At 50.2% G+C, this 26,147-nt stretch overlaps 2 protein-coding genes across 5 annotated transcripts; one reads left to right on the forward strand and one right to left on the reverse strand.

The window, feature by feature from the left end:
* Positions 1 to 7: 7 nt before the first annotated feature.
* Positions 8 to 19,856, forward strand: ZBTB37 (zinc finger and BTB domain containing 37). 4 transcript variants are annotated; one of them, XM_031595538.2, is made up of 5 exons: positions 8 to 110; positions 2,103 to 2,211; positions 3,722 to 4,671; positions 6,089 to 6,188; positions 8,618 to 19,856. In XM_031595538.2, the coding sequence occupies exons 2-5, from the start codon at positions 2,191 to 2,193 to the stop codon at positions 9,104 to 9,106; spliced, it is 1,560 nt and encodes a 519-aa protein (XP_031451398.2). In that variant the 5' UTR covers positions 8 to 110; positions 2,103 to 2,190; the 3' UTR covers positions 9,107 to 19,856. The 4 variants fall into 4 exon arrangements, with proteins under 4 accessions (XP_031451398.2, XP_090002081.1, XP_031451399.2 ...); XM_031595539.2 differs by having other exon boundaries at positions 72 to 110; positions 3,719 to 4,671; XM_090145954.1 differs by lacking the exon at positions 8 to 110 and adding an exon at positions 343 to 522.
* Positions 19,857 to 19,956: 100 nt separating this feature from the next.
* Positions 19,957 to 25,789, reverse strand: SERPINC1 (serpin family C member 1). Its single transcript, XM_031595540.2, has 7 exons — positions 25,632 to 25,789; positions 22,966 to 23,344; positions 21,678 to 21,893; positions 21,267 to 21,404; positions 20,784 to 21,177; positions 20,419 to 20,483; positions 19,957 to 20,194 (listed from the first exon to the last, which is right to left on the reverse strand). Exons 2-7 carry the CDS (start codon positions 23,338 to 23,340, stop codon positions 20,021 to 20,023), a joined length of 1,362 nt encoding a protein of 453 aa, XP_031451400.2. The 5' UTR covers positions 23,341 to 23,344; positions 25,632 to 25,789; the 3' UTR covers positions 19,957 to 20,020.
* Between the last annotated feature and the right edge of the window lie 358 nt (positions 25,790 to 26,147).

Consider the following 26,147-nt stretch of genomic DNA (forward strand, 5'->3'; position numbering starts at 1 on the left):
GCGGGGCGCGGCGGGGCGGGGCGGGGGGAGCGGGGCCGCCCGTGACAGCGCGGCCGCGCCGTACCCCCGGCAGCCCCGGCGGGGCCTCCGCTGCGCCGCCCGCCGTGTCGGTAAGGAGGCGGGCGCACGGTGGGAGGTGTCGGGCTGCCCGCGGGGCTGTGCGGGCTGGGGCGGGCAGCGGCACCGGCCGTCCGGGGGGGAGCGGGGCTGCAGCCCCTCGCGGGGAGCGGGGGGACGGCGGCGGGGCTCGGGGGGCGGCACGGAGCCGTGTCAGGGGAGGGACGGGGGGGGGGGAGGGTCTGCGGCGGGGGGCGGCGGGCGTGGAGCCGGCCGAGCCGTAGGGAAGGGCTCGGGGTGCCGCTGGGGACGGGGATCCCTGTGCTGAGGGAGCGATGCGCTGCTGCTCGCCTCCGGGTTCGTGTCGCCGGGCTTCTGCTCTCCGTAGCTGTGAGGGCTAAAAATTAACCGTAATTGCCTCATTCGTGGAGAGAAGGCCTTGAGTCATCGCTCGTTAGCGATTCGGTGAGGAAGAAAACGAGCTTTGTGCAGCTCGCTCGTGGCCGAGGAAGGCAGCGTCCCGGGAGGCGGCAGGGTCAGCTCCCGTAGAGGAGCGCGGAGACGCGGCACTGAGGGACGCGGGGTGGGCTGCGGTTGGACGTGGTGAGCTCTGGGGTCTTTCCCAGCCTCCGCGATCCTCTGATCTCACCTCTCACTTCACGGTGGGATTTGAAAGGCTTTTATTCAAGTCCCACCTTGATTTGGAAGCCGTCGGCTCGGCCGGTGACAGCGCATCTCCTCAGCCCCAAGGCGCAGCTCTTCTCAAATCAACTCCGCTGCCGCTGTGCACAGCACCCGAATTTCCTGACAAGGGAGATGTTGGTCTCCCAGGTTTGACATTTTTCCATCCAGCGCCCAAACGTGACTGTTTCTGACCTCCACCCACAGCCCTGAGTGCTGGCGGGGGGTTCCTGCTGCACTCCGTGTTGGCTGTCACCCCACCTCACTGAGGGGAGGAGGCGTTTTCTGAGATAAGCCCAAGTCTCAGCTGCTGATGCTTTAAATTGTATTAAAAATAGATAAGCGTCTTCAGCATGCTCTCTGCGAGGAGCAGCGCTCAGCAGGAGATCCCACTGATCCTCCAGGTGAGGAGCGTGCAGTCGGTGCCAGGAAACACAAAGGCTGCCGTGCAAGCTCGTTACCCTCTGCCTCCGTGGTCAGCGTCCAGTCTTCTGAGCAGAGAGATTATGCCTCGCCAGCATCTTCTAATTCAGGCTGCCCCCAAAACGTGTCACAAATTGCTGCTCCCTGGGTACGGGGGCAGCGACGTGTCCCTGCTGTTGGAGCAAGCGCACAAGCGGAGTTTGGGGCTCCCCGGGGAGCAGCTGACTCCTGACCCCGGCCGCACACAGCCCCCGTCAGCACGCAGCGTCTGACTTTTCCTTTTATTTTTCTTTCTGCGCTTTCCAAGCTGATTTCCTGAGAACTCGTGGGATCCCCCGTGTGCTGGGCCTGCCCACGGCCCTGCAGGCCTGACTGGGCCCAGGCGTCCCAGCCCTGCACTCCCTGCGTAATGTGTGCCGGCCACGCTCCTACAAGAGTCTGTTTGCCTTGATTAAGAGAATGCTTTGGATTTCATCGCTTTAGAAACCGGTGGCTGGGAAGATTATGCGATTACAGGGCCCCGGTCCTGTAAACATTTGCACATACTTGACGTGATTTCAGCTGTGTGTTTCTAATGGTATAAGTGAAACGGCTGATGTGAGTAAGGCCCTGCGTATTTAAATGCCTGCAGGGTTGGGGCCGGAGATACCGGCTACATATGAGAGGAAATGACTTGACTTGGGTTATCTGCACTTCCATTTTCCTATTTTAATGACCATCCGTGCAGTACAAACACGGAGCAGGCGGCAGGGAAAGATCAGTGTGATAAGACTCAGTATTTCCTTGGCTCTGCGGTTTGGGGTGGGACGTCATGTATTAGTTAGCTAATACTGCAGCTGTATCCTCCAACACAACACGACGACAAAACCTGACATCCTTGATTCTGTTAGGGACAGCCCTGTTCTTCTATGCTACATTTGTTCTTCTTTTTCCTTCTAAAGGCAAAGGGGGCAAGAAGTTTTGAGACGTTGCAACCTCAGAAGAAAAAAGGAAAACAGCAGCACGCCAGCCCCATTTCCTCCCCAGTGCATGTTACCATTAATGTTACAGGTAAGGCAGCGCATTCGCTACTTCACCACCTTTTGTGTGTTTGAAGTTCTGCCCTGAACTCTGTGTTGACGTGGACCTGTGTGCTACAGTTACTTCTTCATTTCGTGTGGGTTCTGTTGCTTTCCTCCAAACATAGCGAAGGGGAAAAGAAGCCTTCAGATGTGGCATTGTTAAGCTGCACCTTGGGAAGCTTGATGCAACTCTGATCTCATCCGCCCTGTAGATACGCAGCCATCCTGCCGTGTAGCAATCCCTTTGCACAACCCCAGGAGATTGACAGGCTGTTCTGCAGCTTCAGGTTTAGTAACATATTTTGCCAAGTTTGCACAAAGTCTGTTGTGGCATACGAACATGCACTATCCTGCAGGAGAGAAAAAAACCCGTTGAAGCTCTAGAGCCCTGTCCTTCAAAGGCACGTCTGCTTAAGTTTAAGCATGTGTTAGTGCCTTTGATTGGGAGATTTCTCAGAGTGGGCACTATCAGCCTCGATATTCCTGGACTGCCTGAAATTGTTTTGATATCTGCAGCACTCTGCCTAATTGACGCGCAGATGCCATCCGGCTTGGAAGCTGCTCGTGCCAAAAGTGGTCTTTAATGAAGATATTTATTTTCTTTTCTTCTTCTTCTTTTTTTTTTTTTTTTTGGTGAGTTTACATCTAATTTTGGACCATTCTGAATTTTTACCATATATGGTCAGGGCTCCTTTTCAAACTTTGCCAAAATGAAATGTGATGATTTATAAAAAAAACAAAACAAAACAAAACCAAACCAAAAACCTAAGAGAGCTGGTTTGCTAATCCCCATTGTTCAGGAGTCATATTTTGCTGTATGCAATATCTGACTACACCAGTGTTAGCTTCTTTTTTTTCACAGAGTCTGATTGGTTGGTGTTCAGAGTTGGATGCTGTTCTTTTTCTCCCCTGGCCTGTTGTGTATTTTTTGCCCTCTGTTGGAAGCGCTACAGATGACAGATATTTTGGGTTTAATGACATGATTAAGATGCCTTCAGTTCAAATACGTGCTGGTCAGCTTTTGAAAAGTCTCTGTGGAGAGAGATTCTCTCTCCTTCCTGATCCTGTCCTGTAAAGGACAATTATTGTAACAATATTGCTCTCCCCTGTCAACGTGCTTTGAAGGTAGAAGCGCTAAGTATTTTAATCCATTATGCAATCATTACCTATTTTTAGAACCTGAACCATTTTTTTATGTTCTTTTTACAATGCAAATGTGCTTTTATTGAGGCTCACAGAACGAACTGTTTGGAGCACTTGAGCCGCAGGGAACGGGAATGAGGATCTGTCAGGGACTGTTTTAACATAACGTTTGTAAAAGGTGGCGTACAGAACATAAAGATCAGAGAACTGCTGCGAGCCACTTGTAAATTAAATGCTGGAAAAGCTCTCTAAAACCTGTAATACTTCAAGCTGAATGAAAGGAGATGAAAGACGTTCTAAATGCAAATGGTAGCCCAGCTCTGTTAACGATGGCATTTTTCTTTCTTTGCCAGTAGGGCCGTACACCTGCAACTCAGACAGCCATGGAGAAGAGTGGGAACATTCAGCTGGAGATTCCTGACTTCAGTAACTCTGTCCTGAGCCACCTGAACCAGCTGCGCATGCAGGGTCGCCTGTGTGACATCGTGGTCAACGTGCAGGGGCAAGCTTTCCGCGCTCACAAGGTGGTGCTGGCTGCCAGCTCGCCCTATTTCCGTGACCACATGTCCTTGAACGAAATGAGCACGGTTTCAATTTCTGTCATCAAGAACCCTTCTGTTTTTGAGCAGCTCCTTTCTTTTTGCTACACCGGTCGGATATGTCTGCAGCTGGCTGACATCATAAGTTACCTAACGGCCGCCAGTTTCTTGCAGATGCAGCACATCATAGACAAATGCACGCAGATTCTCGAGGGAATTCATTTCAAAATCAACGTGGCGGAGGTGGAAGCAGAATTGAGCCAGACCAGGACGAAACATCAGGAGAGACCCCCAGAGTCTCACCGGGTGACGCCAAATCTGAACCGTTCCCTGAGCCCCCGTCACAACACCCTGAAAGGGAGCCGCCTGGGCCAGGTTAGCACAGTGCTGGACATTCGGGAGCTCAGCCCACCGGCAGAATCCACCAGCCCTCAGATAATCGAGCAGAGCTCGGACGTGGAAAGCAGGGAACCCATCCTGAGGATTAACAGAGCAGGACAGTGGTATGTTGAGACAGGAGTGGGAGACCGCGGGGGACGGAACGACGATGACGTCCGTGTGCTGGGAGGAGTGCGCATTAAAACGGAGAACCTGGAGGAGTGGCTGGGGACAGAGAATCAGCCGTCAGGAGAAGATGGCAGCAGTGCTGAGGAGGTCACTGCTATGGTCATCGACACCACGGGCCATGGATCAATAAGCCAAGAGACTTACACGTTAGGGTCCTCCGGGGCCAAAGTGGTGAGGCCAACCAGCAGTGAGATTGACAGGTGAGTTTTCTTGAGCTTATTTAATGACCTTGGCTGTATGAAGAGATTGAGCAAGATTTTCACTTGTCTGGATTGTTCCATTTTGGATATCTGCCCCTAAAATATTTCATGTGGCCATCTTAAGCAAAAGAGCTGAAGGAATTGTTCTATCGTGTTAGAGAGAGTTTGGTTTTCATTTTGGTTATAATGTTGTGGCTGGATCATGATCAGACCAGGTTCTTCATGTGCAGGCTGACTTGGGAACTTGAGTTTTATCACTTAGAGTTGTATAGATTAGAATGTCTGTGTCTCAGTGTTCCAACTGTGGTGGGATTTTTGTCTAAAAGAGACGTTGCAGTTCAACCTCAGCAGATGGAATCGATGAGGTTGTATGCAATATGTTACACAAAGTGCCATTGTAACGATGCCTGCTGGCCTGGGAACTTGTGGGTTGCTCTGCTTTAGGGACAATCTGGTCACCAGCTATAGGTCTAGAGGAAATATTCTTCCTGGTGGCCCAAGATAGTAGCAGATCTTGGGTTTACCTCTTTTGAAGCTAACAAAGTGGGGACCCTTTTGGCCTCCACTGTCGTTTTGATTATGTGAAAGAGCAAAAAGCTTTTATTGGTAAAAGGTAGTGAAATACCCTGTGCTTTGTTTCTCCATCCATCTGCTTCCCCTGAGCTCCAGCATTTGTTTTCTTGCACTTAGCTCAGACCAAACAATGGAGCTGATAAAGGGTGGATTGTTTGTATCTGTGAGGTTATGGATTTGTGGGAGATTTCCCTTCACATCCGCCTCTGTTCTCTTCCACCTCAATCCCTCTGGTCCCACGGGGGAACAGCTACCCAGAAACAGTGGATGTTCCATCACTTTAATAAATCAGTCTGTGGGAATGGTCTTGAGCTGAACCTGTGGGACAGGAGGCCTTTCCTAGCTTCTTACCTCTTTTCCATGGGTCATCTAGCCCTGAGCATCTCTTTTTGCACTGCATTCCACATGTGCTGTTTGCTACCTGGAACCCACCTCATCACTGCTGCGACGTGTCTCAGTGTCACTCTCGTGAGGGGGAGGAGGATGAGGGTGGTACGTGAGGGACCCCCTTGGAGAAATGGTTTCTTCTCCCATAGAATTCCTGAGTTCACCGGGCCCATATCAATTTACTTGCTTGCAGTAGCGACCGAAAAGCTCTCTGTTACTGAATTGGAAGCCAAATGACTCAGTTTTATTTTTCAGATGTTAAGACTGAAACTACAGACCACTATGACTTGGTTTTTCCTTTATACTTGCGCTGTTCCGCATTCCGCCTCCTGTGTGTTAGCTGGTGAGGATGAAGAGATGTTACACAGGTGCCTCTATTGCTCACCCATTGTTCTACACACCACAGTGACCTGATGCCCATTAAAAACTCCACTTACGCTCTTCCCCCATCCCACAGATTTAGCCCTTCTGGCAGCATGGTTGCTGTGACTGAGCGGTACAGATCAAAAAGCGAGTCTCCCGGGCGGATGGATGAGCCCAAGCAGCCCAGTTCCCAGGTAGGCAGATTTAGAAGTTTGCAAGCAAACGTTGTCATTGAAACCTAAGGGAACTACATTGTGGTTTCACATGTAATGTTTTGCATTTACAAGCAATACTGCTTGAGAAACAAGAACCACTTGCTGTGGCAAAGGGTTAAGTTGCGCGCACTCAGATCGCATGCCATCAGTATATAATTTAAAACCGATTGTCTGTTGTTTGGGACTTCATCCAGATAGCTGGAAAACATGAGGAGTTTCTCTTGTTGTCTGAGGGCATAAATGCCAACCCTCATTCTGGGCAGGCCACCAACTCCTGCGGAGAAACTCTGTTCACCTGCAGAGCTGTATCTGCTAAAGTGCTGACAGCAAATGCCTGAGCTGAAGGAGGAGGTATTAGCTGGCTTCTAGAAGGGCCGAGGGGTGACAACATCTGAGCTTTTTCCTACTAGTATCAAAACCATCCCCAGAAGCCCTCCCAGTACCACAGCAGTAAAGCTTTTGGGTGGAGTGGCAGGTGGCTGTAGGTTTACCTTGTGGGTTCGTAGTGTTTTGTCCTTTGTCTAGTTTCTTTTTTGCATGCAGTCAGTGTTGCAGTGACACTGTAGTGCAAGTGCATCACCCAGCACTGTGTAGTATGACTCTCGTGTTCCTGACACATGAGTAATGTGTCAGTTCATAATCAAGTGACTTTGCTGGAAGCAGGTGAGAAGTTAGCAGGCTGCTCTGACCTTGAGTGAGAGCGAGTGAAGAGAGGAATAATAATCACAGTTTCGGCCTGCTAACTTCCTAATACCCTTCAAAAAACCAGATGATACCTTTTTGTTCCTATTTTGCTGAAGGTTTGTTTTGTGTCCTCAGAATTCATCTAGAAAATTTCAGGTCAAACTAACCCTCCAGGGCAAAAGCGACATAAAAAGCAATTTTAGCTCCAAGTGTGGAAAAGCAGCCATTATTTCTTTGTAGCGAGATGGCCTCAAACTTAGAACTGTAGGCTTCAGCATATGCAGGGCAGTATTATCACCTTTCACTCTTCTGCTGTTCCTGTACTGGTGTTATAAATAGTTTGCCTTTAATCCCTGCCTGGTGGCAGAGTGCAAGCAAAGTACTGTACCATGATGCATCTCCTTTAATTCTCTGCAGCTTGCCACTGCTTCAACAGCCTATTTCAGGGGCACCTGACATGGTTATGTTGCTGCTTGCACGTGCCCAGCCCTACCAGCCAGAGGAGAGCTTCTCCTGTGCTTATGCTGCTTGCTTGTCTGTGTTTGGCATCGTCAGGAAATGCCACAAGCATGGGATGCAAATGCTGCATCCTGCAACAAGGAGGCATTCAGAGGCCATCTGCCCGCATTCATTCTGGACGTGATAGCTCTGGAAAGTTCCAGAAAGCAGTGCCCGTGGCTGCCCTAGAGCAGTGCAGCCCTTGGCTGTTTGTCTTTCTGGCTTCAGAAGGCGGCCTGCTGCCCTGGCTGTGTGTCTTGGACCAGGCATCTCAGCTCTCTGTGCTGTGGCTTCCCTGCCACAACACAGGGGTAGATGGATTGGATAAGAATTTTGGCAGACATCGTTCATGATAAAATGAAGCCTGAATGACACCTGAATAAATAACCCCTTTGAAATGACACCTGAAGAGTTTCAGATGTGATTTGGAGTTTACTCCACCTTGGTTTTACTGTAAGCTCAGCAGCTGGCTTTTTTTTTTTTTTATTTAAACATTGAATAAGTAAAATAGGGCACAGTGAAGCTGACCCAAATTTAAGGGGAAAAATAAAGAATAATAAAAAAAAAGAATACCACGCATTGACCCATTTGATCCACAACTCCATCAGTGGCTGAGTGCCCTTCTGACAAAGGCAGCATTTTCTTCCCCAGACCTAGTGAGTGGCTTGGCAGAAGGGGCCTTGGAGCAGAGGTTTCTAATTGATTGCTCATTTGTTTCCAGCCCCAAGGCTCCTGTTAAGCACTTAAATGTGTGCTTGAGGTTGAAGACATTAGTGCTGTTGATTTCTAGGTTTGGCACATGCTTCAGTGCTTGACTGGACTGGGGCTCAGAGGAAGAAGCAGCAGACCTTCTTTTTTAATCAAGCTGTCTGTTTATATAATCAATGAATATACAGATGTCACAATTATGAAATAAACAAGAGAGTTTGGCTAAGCAAGTTATTATACCAAAAAGAAAATAAATAGAGTGCTTACCCTTGTCCTGAGCTTGATGTAAATCTCCAAAGGAGAGATCTCCAAAACAGATCCTTTCCACTGGTAGTCAGCTCTTAAATGGGTCTAGGAGAGCAGCCAGGTTCCACCCCTTCCAGCAGCACAGGTGAATTGCCTTCAGCTGTGCTCCCGTGGCTGACTCATTGCTGGCCTCAGGTGATCAATCAGAGGTTCAGGCCGTGATTCAGCAGTTCCCATGCACTGTTTTTCTAAATCTGTTGTTTCCTGGGCAGGGGGAGGAATCTGCCATGATCGGAGTGAGCGGTTACGTGGAATATCTCCGGGAGCAGGAAGTGTCAGAGCGCTGGTTCCGGTACAACCCACGGCTCACCTGCATTTACTGTGCCAAATCCTTCAACCAGAAGGGTAGCCTGGACCGGCACATGCGTCTGCACATGGGCATCACCCCTTTTGTCTGCCGCATGTGTGGGAAGAAATACACCCGCAAGGATCAGCTGGAGTATCACATCCGCAAGCACACGGGCAACAAGCCCTTTCATTGCCACGTCTGCGGCAAGAGCTTCCCTTTCCAGGCCATCCTCAACCAGCACTTTCGCAAGAACCACCCGGGCTGCGTGCCTCTGGAGGGGCCTCACAGCATTTCCCCCGAGACCACGGTCACGTCCCGGGGGCAGGCGGAGGAGGAGTCCCCCCCCCAGGAGGAAGCTGTCGCTGTGGGGGAGACGGCACAGGGATCTGTGTCCACTACTGGGCCGGATTGAAGCGCGGCTGTGGAGTCTGGGGAGAAAGGACCGTCTTCCCACTCGGGCTCTGGAGTCAGCACCAACCTCACAGGCTGGTACTGTAATTAGTGCAATGCCACCACCGGACAGAAAGAAGCTCCCAAGATGTTGCCAAAACAGAAAAATCTCTCTCTCTCTCTCTCTCACACCCACACCCACACACACACGCTCAGAGTGTTAAACGTTTTTCCCCTTTATTCCTCCTGGGGAGAAACAAGACAACTGTGTCAATCATCTTCTTATTCAGGGATCGACAGGATTTTAAATTTTTGTAATGTTTAATAGTGATCCAGGACAACAGTCACTTTTATTTCTCAGCAGCATCGTGGCCCAGCAGGTGAGCCAGGCTGCTCCTCGCCATAGCCAACGGCGAGGGGAGAGCAGGGCAAGGGGCAGTGGCCTTTCTCCCTTTCCCAGGTAGCTGCCACGTTAAAGAAATCAGACTGTCCTGGTGGAACCTGCCTTGCCTCACCGTATTTATCCCTGTCTTATTTTTGGTGTGTCTCTTTTTACATTTCTACTCCAACTATTATTTTAGGGCTTTTGGCTTGCCCGTCCCAGGTGCGTGGCCTCCAGCCCTTTGTTAAGAGAGGGCACGGCTGTAAAGCGGTATTCATTCCTAGAGGTCAGCAAAATTGGAAGCTCTTCGGCTACTGAAAGTGAGATTTAGCAGCTGTGAGGTTCGCATTACTCTTAATGTGTTGGAAGAAGGTTTGGAGGGGTCTTTTGGGGAGAGGCGTCTTTTGATCGGGACAGGTCAGGGCACTCTGACTTCAGATCCGTGCACTGCCGTGCTTTGGCTGTTGCCAAGCTTTAGGAAGAGGTTTGTGGACTGGCTGAACAGAGGAGTTAGAGGCTGGCTACCAAAGTCGTCCTTCATCCCAGCTCTCCCTTGACACGCACTTGATATTTTATAACAGCAATATGGTTTACTGAGATACTATAATCCCAGCCAAGCAATCATGGGTGGTTGCTTTTAAACTTATTTCTACAAACTAATTTGATAAGTTTTTTATCGATGAAACGCAAAAAGAAAACTTTACTTTATTTCCTTCGAAGGAATTTGGGAAACTTCATGGTTCCCAGAGCAATCACAACTCTGTCCCCTTGCATGGACTTCAAGTTCTAAGCAGTTCTGACGTTTAGAGCCAGTTTAGCAAACCCAGAGAGACATGCCTGCATTGAGTATTGTAGGTGTTTGCACGTGCTTACGTGTTTCATAAATGGAAAAGCATGGGACAGGTAGAGAAGTGCAAATATCTGACATCTTTTGAAGAAGTCTTCTTTTTAAAAATATGCAATACTTCAAGAGTTTTCTTCGGTTCTGGTGCCGAATTGTTCACGATGGAGGGGGAAATGAGCGACATGTTGTGCAGATTGGGTTTGGAAGAGGACGTTTGTTTGAAGGGATTCTCTGGAGGATGTCTAATGTGTATAATAAGGAAGGATGAGGTTCTGATCTTTAAGATGATGGGAGGAACAATGAGACATTGAAAAAGAAACATTCCATCCTGCTTTCACAAAGGAAGCCGGGCGAGCGATTACAGCGTGGGCTTGGCAGGCGGCAGGCTTCCCAAGTGAAACTGCAGCTCGTCCTGTCGTCCTGCTGTCTGACTGCACCCTGGTGGGCATGGGGAGCACCCCCTGGCCCTGCTCTCCCCAGTCCAGATTGGGACTCGTGATCATTTTCCTACCTCCTTAAAGGCAAGAATTTGGGGAAGAGGGAAGCACTCTTACCTCGCTTCTGCTCTGTGCAGGTGAGGGGTCTCACTGTTCCTCCCACGTCTCTCAGAAGGCAGACGTGGCTCTAATGAATGTTTTCTGTGTGCGGGGGAGGGAAGGGCTTGGTGTTCATCAGCTGTACTGGGAATGTGCTCCTCAGAGGAACCTCGGCCAGTGTTCTGAGCAGGGAGCCCGCAGAGTACAAGTTCACTGAGCATTTCGGACAGGAAAACTGATATCTCACCTCCATTTTCCTTCCTCTCCTTCTTCCTCTCTTGTCAAGTGCATCATCACGTGGGGAGTGACTCTCTTAGCAGCCACCCCATTCGGTTTCCTATCAGAGGTCAAGCAGTGCGGTCGCTGGAGAGCAGTGACAACAGATGAGAGCTCAGAGGGTGGCTGAGGCAGGTTGTGTTGCAATCGAGGTGTGTGAGGAGTGGAGATATGCAGAGTATGCTGCTTTAGTCATAGCTTTTGAAGTTACCAAAAATCATTAAGAAAAAAAAAGTTACAAACTTTGAAATGCTATCCTGTTCACACTAGAGAGCGTCAGAAGTTACTTTAGTTGCTTAAAAGATTTTTAAGTGTTTTAAAATAGAACTTTTAAAAGAATACTACCAAACTATAAAAACATAAAATTATTTATATACATATATTATATATAAATATAGTGGGAAAGTTTCCCTGCTAAGCTTGCTGTGAAGAGAGGGGTGAAGGTGCAGTAACTGCTATACAAGCAGCATTGGTCTGAAACAGATGGCAACCGACCCATCAGTGCGTAGCGATGGAGATGAGATGGTGAATGCCTTACTGCTATGGCATAGCTGTGAGTTTCTCAAGCAGATTTTTGGGCTTTTTTTTTTTTTTTTTTTTTACTGTATTGATACTGTGAATGAAGGAGCATCCAACAGCCCTGGGTGGAATCCTGTCGGGCTGATTCGCTACTTCTGATTGGCCTGGTGAAAATCATTACCTTGTTCCTTCATATTGTTCTAGGCTAGTCTGAAAACAAAGCTTGTGAAAGGTCTTTATTTTTTCCTCTGGGTTGTTTTGTTTTGTTTTTCGTTTTGTTTTGTTTTAGTGCAGAGGTTGCCACTGTATAAACGATCATTTCTGATTGCATGCAAAAGAGCCAATATTCTTGCCCAGGCCTCACCGAGGTGAAGTTATAGCTTGTAGCTAGAGTCAGTATAAGGTATGGTAGTGGGAATCATTTTAATATTATTTCTGTACATTTAACGGATGTGTATATGTATGTATGTGTGGAAATCATGGTGCCTCTGACATTTTCTCAAGCAGTGCTGAAAGCAGTTGAGGCCCATCTGCACCACGAGAGGAGATCGGATGGGAGGGAATTGTTCACCTCGCTTTTCTTTCGGCGATTGATTCCTCAGTGCAGGCAGGGCTGTGACCGGAGAGTAAAGGGTTGGAGGTCGCGTGCGGCGTGGCCAAACCTGGGCTGAGCTTCCCAGCTTGGCAGAGCTGCTCGGTGTGGCGATGGCGCCCTTGGTTGCGCCGAGCCCTTTGCGGTCGCACCGAAGCTGTGGAGGAACAGACGCCGGCTTGCCGCGTACGAATGCTTCTGTGACGGGTTGAGGCACAGCTTTGCGTTTCCACGCCTAGCTGCAGCTTTTTCCCCTTTGCCAAAACTGTGATTTCAACTGTGATTCAAGGAGGATGTGAAGCGAAGTGTCGTCGTGATACCTCTGTAACTTTAACATTTCTGCCAGCTTCAGTTGGGGCTCACGAACCCGTTTGCTTGCTTGCCTCAGGCGGCAGGGGGGACGTCCTCTATTTCTGCAGGCTTCTGTGTCAGAGGGAGAACACGTTTCTTAGCTCTTTGCTGTGGCAAAGAAACCTTCCTCATGCCAAGTGTCACGCTTCTCTCCAGCAGCCTGCAGAAAGCCCTGAGTGACAGCAGAGCAAAGCGCTTGGACGGTCCCCGCTGCCGCCAGCTTCCCTGTGAATAGCTGTGAAAATAATGAGAATTGTGTTAGTACTGTGCTGCTGCTTCGAGAAAAGCTGAGCCTTCCTCTGGGGAGGAATGGCTGGGAGAGAGACAAGCAAAACGTCTTGCTGTTCTCCTGCAGCAGGAGCTTGGGACAGCAAGCAGGGCTGCTTCGTTCCAGCAGCTGGCGAGGGATGAGCAAAGAGGGCTCATGGAATGGGAATTCATCACAGCAGGGTGACAGCACGCTTAGAGACACAGAATGAGGGCCAGTGCTGGGGCAGGTTGGTGGGGCAGGCCCCAGGGCTTGTCCTGCACTGAGCTGCACCAGTGCTGTGCTCACCATGCCAGGAAGATTTTGAGGATGGGAGAAATCCAGGGGCTTGGTTCAGGAAATGTCTCATGTTTTATTTGGGCTCGGGCTCCGAGTTCCCCCAGGAGCTGAGCCATAACCACAGCCAGAAATTTGGGGTCTTCCGTGGAGCTGTTACTGCTCTGAAATGGTCTGAGGAGTCCTGCCATCTCTCGCCAGCCGCTTGGTTTTGTTGCTGAAAAGCTCTCTTCTGTGGAATATAGGGAAAATCAGAGGGTATAGGAGTGCCTGAACTGATTGGGGTGCCTGTTGGAGGAGAGGTGCCTGGAGAGGAAGGCCTGGCAGCATCTTATTTCTGAGCATAGGATTGATTGGGTTAGTTTCATTGTGCAAATTGGGAACGCTGCCATTGCGAGGATGGAGGCTGTGATGGAAGCAGGGCTGGGCCACGTGCTGGTCCCACACAGGTACTGGAGGTCTTCCTGCTGATCTGAAGGTACCAGAGCTCTGTCTGCTGGGGAACTGCCACGTGGTTCCTACCATTTCTTTGTGTCAGATCCGACCATGGCTTTTTTTTAGGTTGAACTAAAAGATATCCAACTGTAATCTTCACTGACCTGTTTGACTTTTTATTCCTAGGGACTGTAGAAAATTCAGGTTTCACATAACATTATCCTCATCCCAACTGTGAACACGTTACTACTGCTTCTTATAATTTATTACCTTTCCGTTCCTGAACGTCTGTGCGATCCGGCTGTTTACCAGTGCCACCTTCCAGTGCTCCATTAGTTTTCATGCACAGGGAATTGTTGCAATGGATAAGCTGACCATGCTAGTTGGAAGAGTAGAAGCCTTGGCAGTGACTTTTGCTTCCTCTAGCTGTCATTAGGGAATGCACACACACATACTGTATATACATATATATGTATACATATATAAAGTGTTTCAATATAAGCTCATTTAGCATTATTCTTATTTAATTTATATTTTAATCCAGTTGTAAACCAAAGTATTACAGCTTACGAAATGATGTGTCTTGGAAACAGGAGGAACCGTTTGAGGTGGGAGTTCCAAAAGATCTGTATTGACAAAAATACAGATAAAGTAAGGTATAAGAGTTTGCTCTGGCGAATCTTAGGGATGTGGAACCTTGGGCAGGTTTAAGATTTGCCAGATGAGGTTCGATCGAGGGGAGGCAGTGTGAGTTACTGTTTTAACGCTCTGTTTTTTTTCTCACCCAGTCTGACTTGGTGTTGGAGGAGCTGCTTCAGGAACAGTGCAGCTGGCAGAGAGGAGGCACTTCAGCTACCTTTGCTGGACGAAGCAGGACTTCCCTGCAGGGGAACTGAGGCGTGGGTTTGCTGCTCTCCCTTTTTGTTGCAGGACTGGGAGGAGTTTTTATTGGGACAGGCTGTCCCCGTGCTGTGGCTCTGCCTCCATCTCCCCCAGCCTGCTGTTCCAGGCTGCGGTGGGTCAGGGCTGGGAGGTTTGCACTGAGGTGGAGGAGAGCTGCGGCCAGGCGCAGTGCTGCAGGGCTCTGGCTCACGTGTGCTGTCACAGCAATTACAGCCATCCCTGACTGTCTTCAGGGCCTTCTGAAGGCTTCTGAACAGCCCTGAGGTACAAAGAAATGGTTTTGTTAAACAGAATCCAGGCTTAAAACTTGCCATGTTCTTCATGGCACTTAGCTGTTTTGTGGAAAACAAGTGTGTTCTGGCAAGCCCAGAAATAAAAAGAGGGAAGGCAGCAAATCTGAATGTAGTCTGGCACAACCAGGAGCTAGAGAAGGGCCACACAGAGCTGCCAGTGTGTTGAGTGGCCAATGTAGTGCTGTAGCAGCCAGGCACTTGCTGCTGACTGATGCTGAGAGGCGCGTTTGTTTTTCAGTAACCTCTGTGGAGGGGCACATTCTGCTGTCACCGATGGAAATAGGGTCAGAGATAAAATCTTGCTAATCGTTCTGCATGGGGGAGTAATTGCCTATCCAAGGAAGGCACAAATTCTGCAGCCAGCTCTACCACAAAGTCTCCTGCAGGCTCAGCAGCGGCCGTGCCTCCTCTCAGAGCCTCTTTTTGTAGCAGGCTGCCCTGTGTTCCTTGCACCGAGCAGCAATGAGCTGCCCGCCCGCTGCTGATGATTGAATAGGTTCCCTTCATACTCTCCTGCAGGATCAGTGCGTGCTCACAGCTCGGGGTGTACACACAGTACCATTTTTAGCTCCTGAGTTCAGATCTGGCAAATATAAAAAGCCTGTAAGCTAATCTATGTTTGATTGCAGGCGCTGGGCACTGGGGCTGAGCACAGGAGCCCTGCTGTGCCACGTTCCTTCTACATGAACCCTGCAGCAAAGGACAGGGAGCAGAGAAGACAGAGCCAGGCACATCTCCAAGATGCACGGTGCAAGGAGCAGCAGCAGGCAGGAGTTAATACACGGGATGTGCAGGTTAGGTGTAATGGAGAAGCTTCTGTGCCCTGAGCACAGCCAAACACTGAATGGGGATACCCCCCCTGCCTGAAGGTGGGAGCTGGGGGTCCCTGTCCCTGTGCTGTGCTACGTGAAGCGAGGGGCAGAGGCTCCAACCCTGCCCATGCACGACCATTGTATTTTCATTTGCCAGTGATAGACCTGTGACATAGCATCTTGTCTGCAGCATCTGTGGAGAGGCCGGCTGCTTGCCCTGAGTGCAGCAGCCTGTGTTCCTTGGACTAAGCCAAGCTATATTTCTGTTAGGGTTGTATTTTATTTTGAAGAATTATCGTGTAACAAACGGGCAGCTGTAACAGGCTGCCTAGTTCGTATCAGTTAAGCTTTTGAAACATATTCAGGTATCATTTAAATACTGCTGTGTAACTCCTCGTTTAACCTGACATACTCTGAGTTAATCGTGTTTCTGCAGTTGTCTACGTCAGTACTTTAAAACAAAGCAGTGTATTTTTTTTTTTTTTTTGCAGACTGTCAGTTATGTTAAGCTTCCAATTTTATGTAGGTTTTCTACTTAACCCCCCTCAGTTTTACAGTTAAATGTCTTCATTATTTTTATTATTAATTGAGTGAAGCTTATTTATTTAAACCTTCCTGTTACATTTGCAGTCAGACCCAGTACCATTGGCCACGGCCCACGAAACTGTGAAACTAATTATAAAGTAAGAGTGAAGCTAGATTGGTGAATTACTCGTGGTTATAAAATACAGTGAGTAGCAGCATCAGAATAGGATTAAAACTGCTGGGGCTGGGGGAGGAATCATGCAAGTACAGCTGGGAAACCTCTCTGGGAACATCACCTGAAGATGTTCCTGCACCAGTTCCCCACTTGCCCAAGTTGAGGAGCTGTCCTGAGACAGAGAGTTTTGTCTGGGGTCTGTGTGCTAGTTGGTGTGTTGCAGGCATTGGTTTGATATGGGTGCTCTGTGATGCCATGTCCTTAGTGCTTACACATCTGAGGAAGCTCTGGATTACTGTGAAGCTTTTATTTAACTCTCCATTGCATGGGAGGTGATATCTGAACAACCGTTGGTTTGACAGAGGTGAGGGCTGAGGCAGCAGCTGTGTGACACTAACAGAACGGGACGGTGCAATTCTCTGAGGGACAGCTCTGCTTTTGGCCCAGCTTGTGCCTGGGGAGCAGTGGAGCTGCTGTTTGTTTGGCCCCTGGCATAAGGCAAACACCTCTTGGCTCCCCGAATTTCATGCCTGAGGAAGAAGCTCTGTTGGCAAAGGGCAAGTGCCAGAGAGATAATTGAAAGTGCAAGGGAACGCTGTCATTAAATAACACGTGCTTCTTGTGTACGTAGAACTGCTGCTGGTTAGGATGGACTGAGGAGCAAGAGGGATCCTCTGTGATGGAAACTGAGGATGAGAACCACGCACAGCTCCCTGCTCCTGTGGTCACTTCTCCACTGCCTGTAACACCAGATGAAGCCCATTTGTTGCCCAAGGTGCTCTCTGCCCCCACCTTCCCCCAGCATCACCCCCCTCTTTCCTGTACAACACTGTGAACGACACCAGTCACTCTTTTAATGCTCCCATCCAGCTTGCTGAGAGCACAAAGTGCTGCCCTACGCGGTGATGCTGGGGGAGATGGGCTGAGAGCTCTGTGCTGCACACACACAGGGACAGCTTTGTGTAGCAATTTGCTAATCACGCCTGATTTCCTAATGAACTCAACTGACAATCAATTTCTAAAATATAAGAGCTTCTTAGAGGGAATAGTTGAGGATGTCTTCACTGGGAAGATTTAACTGGGATAACTTTATAAAGAGCACAGGAGCTTTACTGTTTCTGAGCAATCACTCCAGAAGGTGGGTTGCATTAAGCAGCAGAGTCCCAGGACAGTAACTACCTCTCTCTCTCTCTCAGAGTGCTGAGGTCGCCACGCTATGTGCTGTCAGCAAAGCATTTGCTTCACATTTGTTTTCCTTACCTCCGTGTGGCAGCAGCACAAGGTGGCTCTAGAGTAGGGAAATGGCACTGGGGAGCACCTGCAGTGCCAGCAGCTCTCTGTGAGCCCCGTGGATCTGTATGTCACAGCGAGGCTCCCAGGGCTAATTGCCCTGCACTGGGAGGGAGTGAGGGCGTGAGGGTGAGGGGGACCCACCTCCCTCCCACCCCAAGGGAGCAGGCAGCAGCAAAAAGCAATAAACTTCAATAACAATAACACTTTTATACATCGGTCATTACTCAGCAGATGTGACTCCCTGGTTTTATGTCTTGTACAAACGTACAGGGAGCAGATCTAGCATGTGAAAAGGTGCCATTTTTTTTTTTTTTTTTTTTAAATTAAACAGAGTCCCTTTCCAAACTAGAACAGCACTTTAAAATAGGTTCCTCTTTAAGAAAAAAAAAAAAAGAAAAAAAAAAAGGAAAAAAAAAAGGAAAAAAAAAAAAAAAAGAAAAACCCTTTACTGAAGAAATGCACTTTAATGGTAGGTGAGCATGGCTGCTGTTGAGGCGGCCGTCCCGGCGGAGGCTCGCTGTCAGCCAGAGCCCAGGGAGCAGCATTGCCCAACGCATGGCGCCCATGTGCCCATGCACTACTGCAGCTCTACCTCCCACTGCGTGCCCCTGGGCCTGTGCTGCTGCAGGAGTCCCACCCGAAGGCAACAACAGGATGGGGTCTGTTGCAATCCGGTTGTAAATCGGTCAGAAAAACAAAACCCACCATCACCTTTGCCTGTAGGGAGAATTTAACCCCTTTTACAGTAGGTCAGATGGTACCCCCAGGTCCAGCGCAGGGCTGAGTTAAGGTGAGGCTGTTCCTAGGGGTGTGAGGTTCTTCATATTGTGGATACGGAGCCCTCAGCAGTTGAGTATTTAAAAATAATAATAGTCCAAGTTCACGCGTCCCCTGTTGATTCCACTCAGAGCTGGTTTGCAGAGTAAGCATTTGTAAGAGAAATTGTGCTGTCACCATCGACTCTTGGCTTATAACTCAGACGTGTAGGGCACGCGTCCTCACCCTCAAGACTTATTCTCACACTTAAGAAAATTTCCTGCTGTACTAATTATTGTTTATTTTTAATTTTATTCTTGGTTGCAATGAAAAAAAGATAAAAAAAAGAAGCCTGTACTCACACTCAGTCTGCAGTAGGTTGCAGCGCGGTCCTGCTGTTCTCAGCGATCCCACCAGCCATCCCTGTGCTGCTCCGTGCCCCGTGGGATGGGCAGTGGCTGCAGTGTGAGCAGCAGAGCTGTGGCAGGGGCACGAGGCCGAGGCAGAGGGGTTGTGCAGTTGTACAATTGCATTTCAGCAGTTTAGCAAATAAGCGCTCTCGTCGGACAGCTTTAAGAACAATGTGAATGAAAAAAAAATCTAGCGACTTGGGTAGGAATCTTTGAAAATTCTAGCAATGTATACTTGAACTTCTGTTTGTATCAAAAACAAATTGCATTTTTCTTCTTTCTTTTAACACGGTGTAAAAGAACATTATGCATGTGAGTGGTTTGAGAATTAAATGGTTTAATACTCAGCTCTGTGCCTGTCTCTTGTAGCTGACTGTTCCTGGCTAGCAGTGTTTCCTCCCAGCCGGGTGGCTGAGATGGGGGTGAGCCTGCCCAGCTTTCCAGCTGCTTCCTTTCTCATCGTCTTCAACATCCACAGACCGGAGCACTACTGGAAAGCTCACACAGATGCCCTACCAAATCCAGAGCAAATGGCAGCCCAGGGACTGCCCCCCACTGTGGTGTCAGCAGCAGCCTGCACTCAGCTCTTCTGGAACTTGCACCAACAGCAGGACAAGACCGTGTTTTTTCACTGCCTTTGTTATTTTAAACTCCAGCCGTAAACGCAGATTTCTCAGAGGACAGAGCTCGTTTAAAGCTCACTACTCAGACAAACAGCCTGAACAGCCATGTGAGGCTTTCACTAGTTCAGCACTTGGGCACGGCAGGGCTGCTGGAAGCTCCAGTGCTTGGCAGCTCCTCCACCCACCAGCTGTACGCTGCAGAGCTGCAGAAGATGGCCCTGGCCCAGCACTGGTTGCTTGGCTGCTGCTGCTGCGACTGAGGAGTGTGGGAAAGGGCATATTCATTGAGAAAGGGAAGGTTAAGCCTGGGAAGTGACTTAGTGAAAAGCGTCCATTCAGAGATGAGTTTATTCCATACAGATCTATAGGCTTTAACGTACTGGGGGATCAGAGTTACAGTTTGATGCCTGAGAGGGAGGAGGGGCTGCATGCAAGAATGCCAGTGATACTGGTCTCTCTGCCATGAAAATACCAGTGCCATTATTTAAAAAAAAAATAATAAATCAGCTTCCTTTGAATGAGGGTTGGAGCAGGAGAAGGACGGCCCCTCCCTGCAGCTGGCACCAAACAGTAATACAGCCACCTCAGCACTACCTGGGCTGCATGGCAGTGCCCTACCACCTCTTTCCCAGGGGCAGGGAGGGGAGAGGTGAGGCTCAGACAGCCTTTAGGAGCAAGGATCAGATATTCTGCCCATGAATATAATGGTGTTGAGGGTGGCTTCCCGGATGAAGAGCAAGAAGGGCCTGTTGGCCTCAAAGATAATTCTGTTCATGGGGAAGGAACGGCCAGAGATAACAACAGATGTCGCTGCTGACGCCTCGCTGCCTTCTTCATTCACCTACCAACCAGAAGAGGAGGAGGAGTTAAAACACAGGCGTGATGCAGCATTTAGAGGGCTCTCCCTCCCTCCCCACCAATTTGAAGCACAAGGATGCCCTGTGCTTCAGTGTCTCCTTGTGGAGACGACCTGTGTTAGAGCCACTGTCTTTTACGTTTTTCCTTTTATGCTTCATGCTTTTAAAAAACAAAGAGCAAAACATCCTGGGACAGAATGAAGCTTACCTCAAGGAAGGCTTTGTGGAAAGCCTCAGATACATACAGGTCTGTACGGCCCTCTGCAACTATACCTGAAACCCAGAATAACAAAACAAGGAAATCCAAACCATGTTTTGAGACAGGAGCTCAAGATGCAAAACAGTCCCTCCCTTCATGGACAGCATTCAAACCCAGCAGGCACATCTGCCCTAAAACGAGGATATCTTCCACCAACTGCAGTGGATTGCTCAACTCCCACACCCTCAGAGCTAAGCAGGGCTGTGTGCCAACAGTGAGAGCTGAGTGCTGAGTCCCTCAGTGGTGCAGCATCACTTAAAAGTGCTCAGTCTTCTTTTCCTCACAGGTAGGTTGCCCCCATCCCCACACCTCACCTGGCAGTTTGGCATTTTCGGGACTGAAGAGATCTTCCAGCCCCATTTTTCTCAGCTTCTCCTTGACGCTGAAGCTGTCCTCGATGCGGAAGCGGGGCAGGGAGACAGTAAGGGAGACCTCCATCATAGAGTCGATCCAATCCTGAAGCTTGTCTGACCTCAGGTCTCGCTCCACCTCCACCAGCGGCGTGCCGGCTTTGGGCAGGACCAGCACCATGGTGATGTCGTCCCCTTTGTAAGGCAGCTCCAGCACCTGGACTTTGTCCTCCTGGATGAACGCATAGCGGAACCTGGACTCCTGGTACATGATGGGGACCTTGCAGGTCTCACCGTTGGCTTTGTGAAATAAATCCAGTCTTGTGTTTGGAGCTGGGAACTGCGACTTCCAGTGCCCCTGATAGGGAGATGATGAGAGCAAAAGCAAACATGAGTAACATCACTTCCCCTGGGAAAATGGCTGCTCTCCAGCTTTGTTAGCCATACCTTAAAATAAATGGTGTTGACCAGGACCAAGACAGTGAGCTCATCGATACCATTTTCTGGGATCACTTCTGTAATGCGCCTCTCCGTCTTATTGGCTACCCACTCGTTTATGATCTGCCTGGAAAGCTCTGGCTTCTCCTGAAGGATGAGACCAAAGTAGTGTAAGTTGAGGGTTATAAACACCTCCCAAGAGAGAACACCACACAGCACCGTTTAGAAAGAAGAAGCTGGGAAGTGACTGTGGTTACAACCCTGGGACAGGAGGAGCTGCATCCCATGCTCCTGTCCGTCTTCACCAGTGTTCCCTGTGCTGAGCATGGCACTCCCTGCAGCAGGGGATGGGGATGCAGCAAAAGCAGGACAGGGAAGAAAAAACAAACAAACTAGGAATCTTAAGCAGTTGAAACTCACTTTGAAGTTCAACGGCCAGAGTTTGGCTCCATAAACTATTTCACTAATGTTCTGGTAGGTCTCATTGAAGACCAAGGATTTCTCTCCGAAGAGACGGTTTGCTGATATTAGCTCTGATGACTTGTTGGCTTTCTTGTAAAGACGGCAGTTCAGCTTGGCAAAGAAGAAGTGGACCTGATCAGAAGTCTTCTCTGAAATAGTGTCAAACTGGAAGACCTGGAGGGGCCAAAGAGCAAGAAGGAATCCATCAGCAAGCTCCTGTGCTCCCACAGCAAAGTGGTGATGTAGCTCTTGCCATCTGCTCATCCCCTAAAGCACAGCCTTAGAATAACAGAACCACAGAATATCCCAAGTTGGAAGGGACTCAAAAGGGCCATTGGGACCAACTCCTGGCTCCACACAGGACCACCCAAAACTCAGACCCCGTGTCCAAGAGCACTGTCCAGACACTTCTTGAACTCCGGCAGCTCAGCGCTGTGCCCACTGCATTGGGGAGGCTGTTCCAGTGCCAACCACCCACTGGCGCAGAACCTACTCCTGATATCCAACCTGACCCTTTCCTGAATGAACAGAACCCTGGCCTTTCCCCAGCGAGAGCCCCGCACCAGGTGGGCATGGCTGATGGAGCCAGATGCAGCTCTTGGGTCAATGCAGGCCATGGGAGGACTTGTAGGGTTTGCTCTAATCCTGTGAGAATGCCAAAGGCTGCTCCTTCCCAGGAGTAATTCTCATGGTCTGTTGAGTAATTCTGGTACTTGTTATCTGTTTTCAAGTATGTGGCAATTGTTTTGAGGGTAGATTGCAGCAGCACAGTGATTTTTTTTTTTCTATTCTATTCCTAGCTGTCAGCTGGAAGGACAGCTCCAATTTGTCAGCTCCTATCCATCTCAGGGCTTGAGGCACAGAAAATCCCATAGCACATTGCTCATTATCTGTGGCACCACTTCCTATGAGAGGCAAAACTAGGTGTTACCAGCCCTACTGTGGGGAAAAGGAGAGTGTTAGGAGCACGGCCCAGGGAGAGAGAAGGGTTCCTATCCCACAGCAGAGGCCGCCCACAGGGGAAGGCATGCCTCAAGGTTTTGGTGGCCCCTTGCAGAGCTGGGACCTGAATGAGCTGAGACCCAAGCAGCCTCCTGTGTCCCATCCGAGGGCTGTTTAAATGAAAGCATTCCCTCCCGTGCCATCTGCCCTGACAAGGCAGCCGCCAGCAGCCCGGCACCACCGGCTCCACAGCCTTTCAGGCCCCAGTAGCAGCTACAGGGAAGGCTGAGGAAACGCCACCGACCTCCATGAGCTGCTGCAGGGTGTCACCGCACGCCCCGAGCTTGGTCATGGCGAAGGCTGTGGAAATGCTGAGGGGAGACAGGAAGATGTTCTCCTCGTTGTCCTTGGAGTCGGCCAGGTGCTTGTAGAAGACAACGGCGAAGCGCGAGTTGGCCCTGGACAGCTCCCAGACACGGGGGTTGGTGAACTCCGGGATCCTGCCCTTCCCCGGCTCCAGCACCTCGCTTTCCTGGGGCTTCTTCTCAGGGTTGCGGTAGATGCAGATGGGATTCACAGGGATGTCGCGGGGCTTTGCAGTGCAAATGTCTTCCACGGCATAGCGTGCAGGGGCAGCCATGCCCCAGAGGCCGAAGAGACACACCACGAAGAGATGCATTGTCCTGGAAGCAGAGAGTTTGCTGAGTGCATGCCTGCCTGCCCAGGGAGCCCCCAGTGCCCCCAGCCCAGCCAGCATCAGGACCCTCGTGGTCCTCTCCCATCGCCCTCCTGTAGTGCAGCTGTGGGATAGGCTGGCACAGCCCCACAGGGCAGCACACCTCTGAGCACACCTTGCTTTTAGAAACAGCACAATGAAAACAGTGCTTTCCTAGAGCCACAGGTGCCCTTTTTTTAAGCAGCCCTATCAAGCTGGTGCAAAAACACGCAGACCAAAGCTCTGATCACTCTATGGGGAAGCCACCAAAGTCTGCTCTGCACTGCATTCACATTTTGGCTTTGTACAGACCCTGCCCTGCTCCCTCCTGGGGATGAGCTCCGTGCCCCAAGCTCAGCAGAGGAGCACCCTCAGACACAGTGCTTCGGATGGTTTCCTTCCCTTTTTCCTGGGGGAACCTCCTTCTCCAGCTCTGTTTCCTTCCTTCCCTCGAGCCCTTCTGCCCTTTCAATTTCCAGCTGCGCTTTCAGGCCCACTTCAGCCTTGCGCTGTTCTAACTACTGCAGGAAGCTCAAGCAGGGGATACACAGCCCACCAGCCCCAGCAGCACATTCCTGGGCACCCTAGGGCTGATAAACACTGCACCCTAGAGATGTCCTCTGTGTAACTCCCAGTGGGTTTGCTCATGTCCCCATGGCTCCCCTGTGGGCAGGGAGAGGAAAAGGCCCCATGTTCCCACCACTGCAGTCACCTTGTGTTGCCCCATCAGTGGCAAAACTGAAGGTTTCTTTTAATGACCGCTGGAGCCACCAGCACCTAGCAGGGCAACACGGGGTGATGCGGGGAGCTCTGGGCTCTTTCACAACTCCCTGCCCGTGCTCTTGTGCAATGGCTGGATGATCTTCCAACCCAGACCAGTCTGTGACTTCATTCGGGCTGCAGCTCTTTCATGAAAGTAGAAATTACTTCATTTGGCACTGGGGCTGTACCGAGCCTTGGGGGCCCTCTCCAGCACACTGTTAGTGCAGCAGCAAGCACTGCAAGAGGACGTGCACAACAAGATGCTCTTGCTCAGAACACGGCCACTCTGAGTGGTAAAAGCAAACAGAATGTTGCAAGAATATGAAGGACAGATGCATGGAACAGCTGCAGCAGCACGGAACGCAAAGCCTGAAAGAGGAGGGAAGTCAAATAGACTGACCCTGCAAGCACCACGGTGGGCAGGAGGAAAGGAAGCACTCGGGCAGTTGGGAGCACTGCAGGAAGTGCCACTGTTCCCTACTTCCAACTCCTGCAGGGGAGGGAGCTCAGCCCCACACCACTGCACTGCATGCCCTGTGGTTTGGTGCTGAGCATCCCACAGCCTGTCCTGGCTTTAGATTCCATCCGTTTGGAGGAGATGTGAGATTTTACACTCTTAGCCCCTTCAATCTGATGTATCAGCTCCTTGGGCCAACCCAGCCCCCCAGCATACGCAGTGCACACACACACAGCAGGAGGGGAACCCAAGAACCACAGGGCTGCATGTCATACTGCTGGCTGGAAGCTGCCCTGCTCCCCCAGCAGCTCCTCGGGCCTCCCTTTCATTCTGTCCACACTCCACTCATCAGCTGGAGGGAGTCCAAAAGTATTACAGCAAATGACTGGCTGGGAAGGGTTACTGGCAAGGGAGAGCACACAAAGGGGGAAGGGCTTGGCCGTCCTGCTTCAGTCACCTCTGTGAGAAGCACAGAAAACCAAGGAACAAGTTGCTGATTCAGCTAAAAGCCAGAAGGCTCCATACAAACGTGGGGTCCCCCAATCCCACAGCCAGGCTGCTGCCAGCACAGCCCATGTGTCCCCAATCCCACAGCCCATGTGTCCCCCTACAGTTTTGCATTCAGCCTGCAACAAACGCTGCACTCACCCTGCTACCTGCCCTGGCAGTCCTGCAGCACTTCTCTGAGCCCAGCAGCTCAACCTGATTAGAGACCGACAGAAAACCTTTCCCTACTGCTCCCCAGTGCTGCTCCTGCACAGCCAGGCCAGGGTTGGTGCTCACCCAGGACAACCCAGCCTACAAAGTGCTCGCCACAGCACGAAGCAGCGCCACAAAGAAATAAGATGAAGCACAGCCCATCAGTGAGCTGGGCACAAATTGCTCCTCGATGGGAACTGTGATGTTCTAAGCTCCCCATGCCCTGAGCAGAAGCCCCATGTCCAGAGCAGCAGCAGCAGCCTGAATTCCTTCAATAGGCAAATGGAGCTGTGGATTCAGTTAAAAATCAAGCATTAGCAGAAGTGGTTTCTCTTACCCAGCCTGGTGCCTCCAGCCTCCTGTGTTCTAGATGTAAATGCAGATCCCCAGGAGGACAGGCAGTGCTCCACCAGCCCCAGGCTCCCAGAGCAGCCCCGAGCAGCTCCACACTGGGCTCCAGCAGCAGGCAGGATGGGGGCAGGATGCTGGGGCCAAAGGCTGATGACCGCTGCAGAAGGTTAAACAAAGAGCAGGAAAACAAAAAAGCAATGTTTGGCTTGAAAGAGGTTTTAAAGTTCAATCTGACAAGGGAAAGTTTGACCACCTACCCCTTACAAACGCTAGGTGCCTTCCTTTCTTGCCAATAAAAAAAATTAACTGCTCGTGAAAAAGTTTTCAAAAGGTCACTAAATCCCAACCCCTGAGACGTCTGTGAATCTCACTCTGGTACCTCATTGCTCAGCAAAATGCAGCTCTCAGGAACAGCACTTGTGGTCCTAGGCTGCAGGGCCTGCAAAGCCAGGCTGTGTTACAGCCCAGGGCCATAAGTACCACCTGAAAACTGGCTGTGCCC

The sequence above is a fragment of the Phasianus colchicus genome, chromosome 9 (assembly GCF_987193195.1).
Source record: "Phasianus colchicus chromosome 9, bPhaCol1.hap1.1, whole genome shotgun sequence".
NCBI lineage: Eukaryota > Metazoa > Chordata > Aves > Galliformes > Phasianidae > Phasianus > Phasianus colchicus.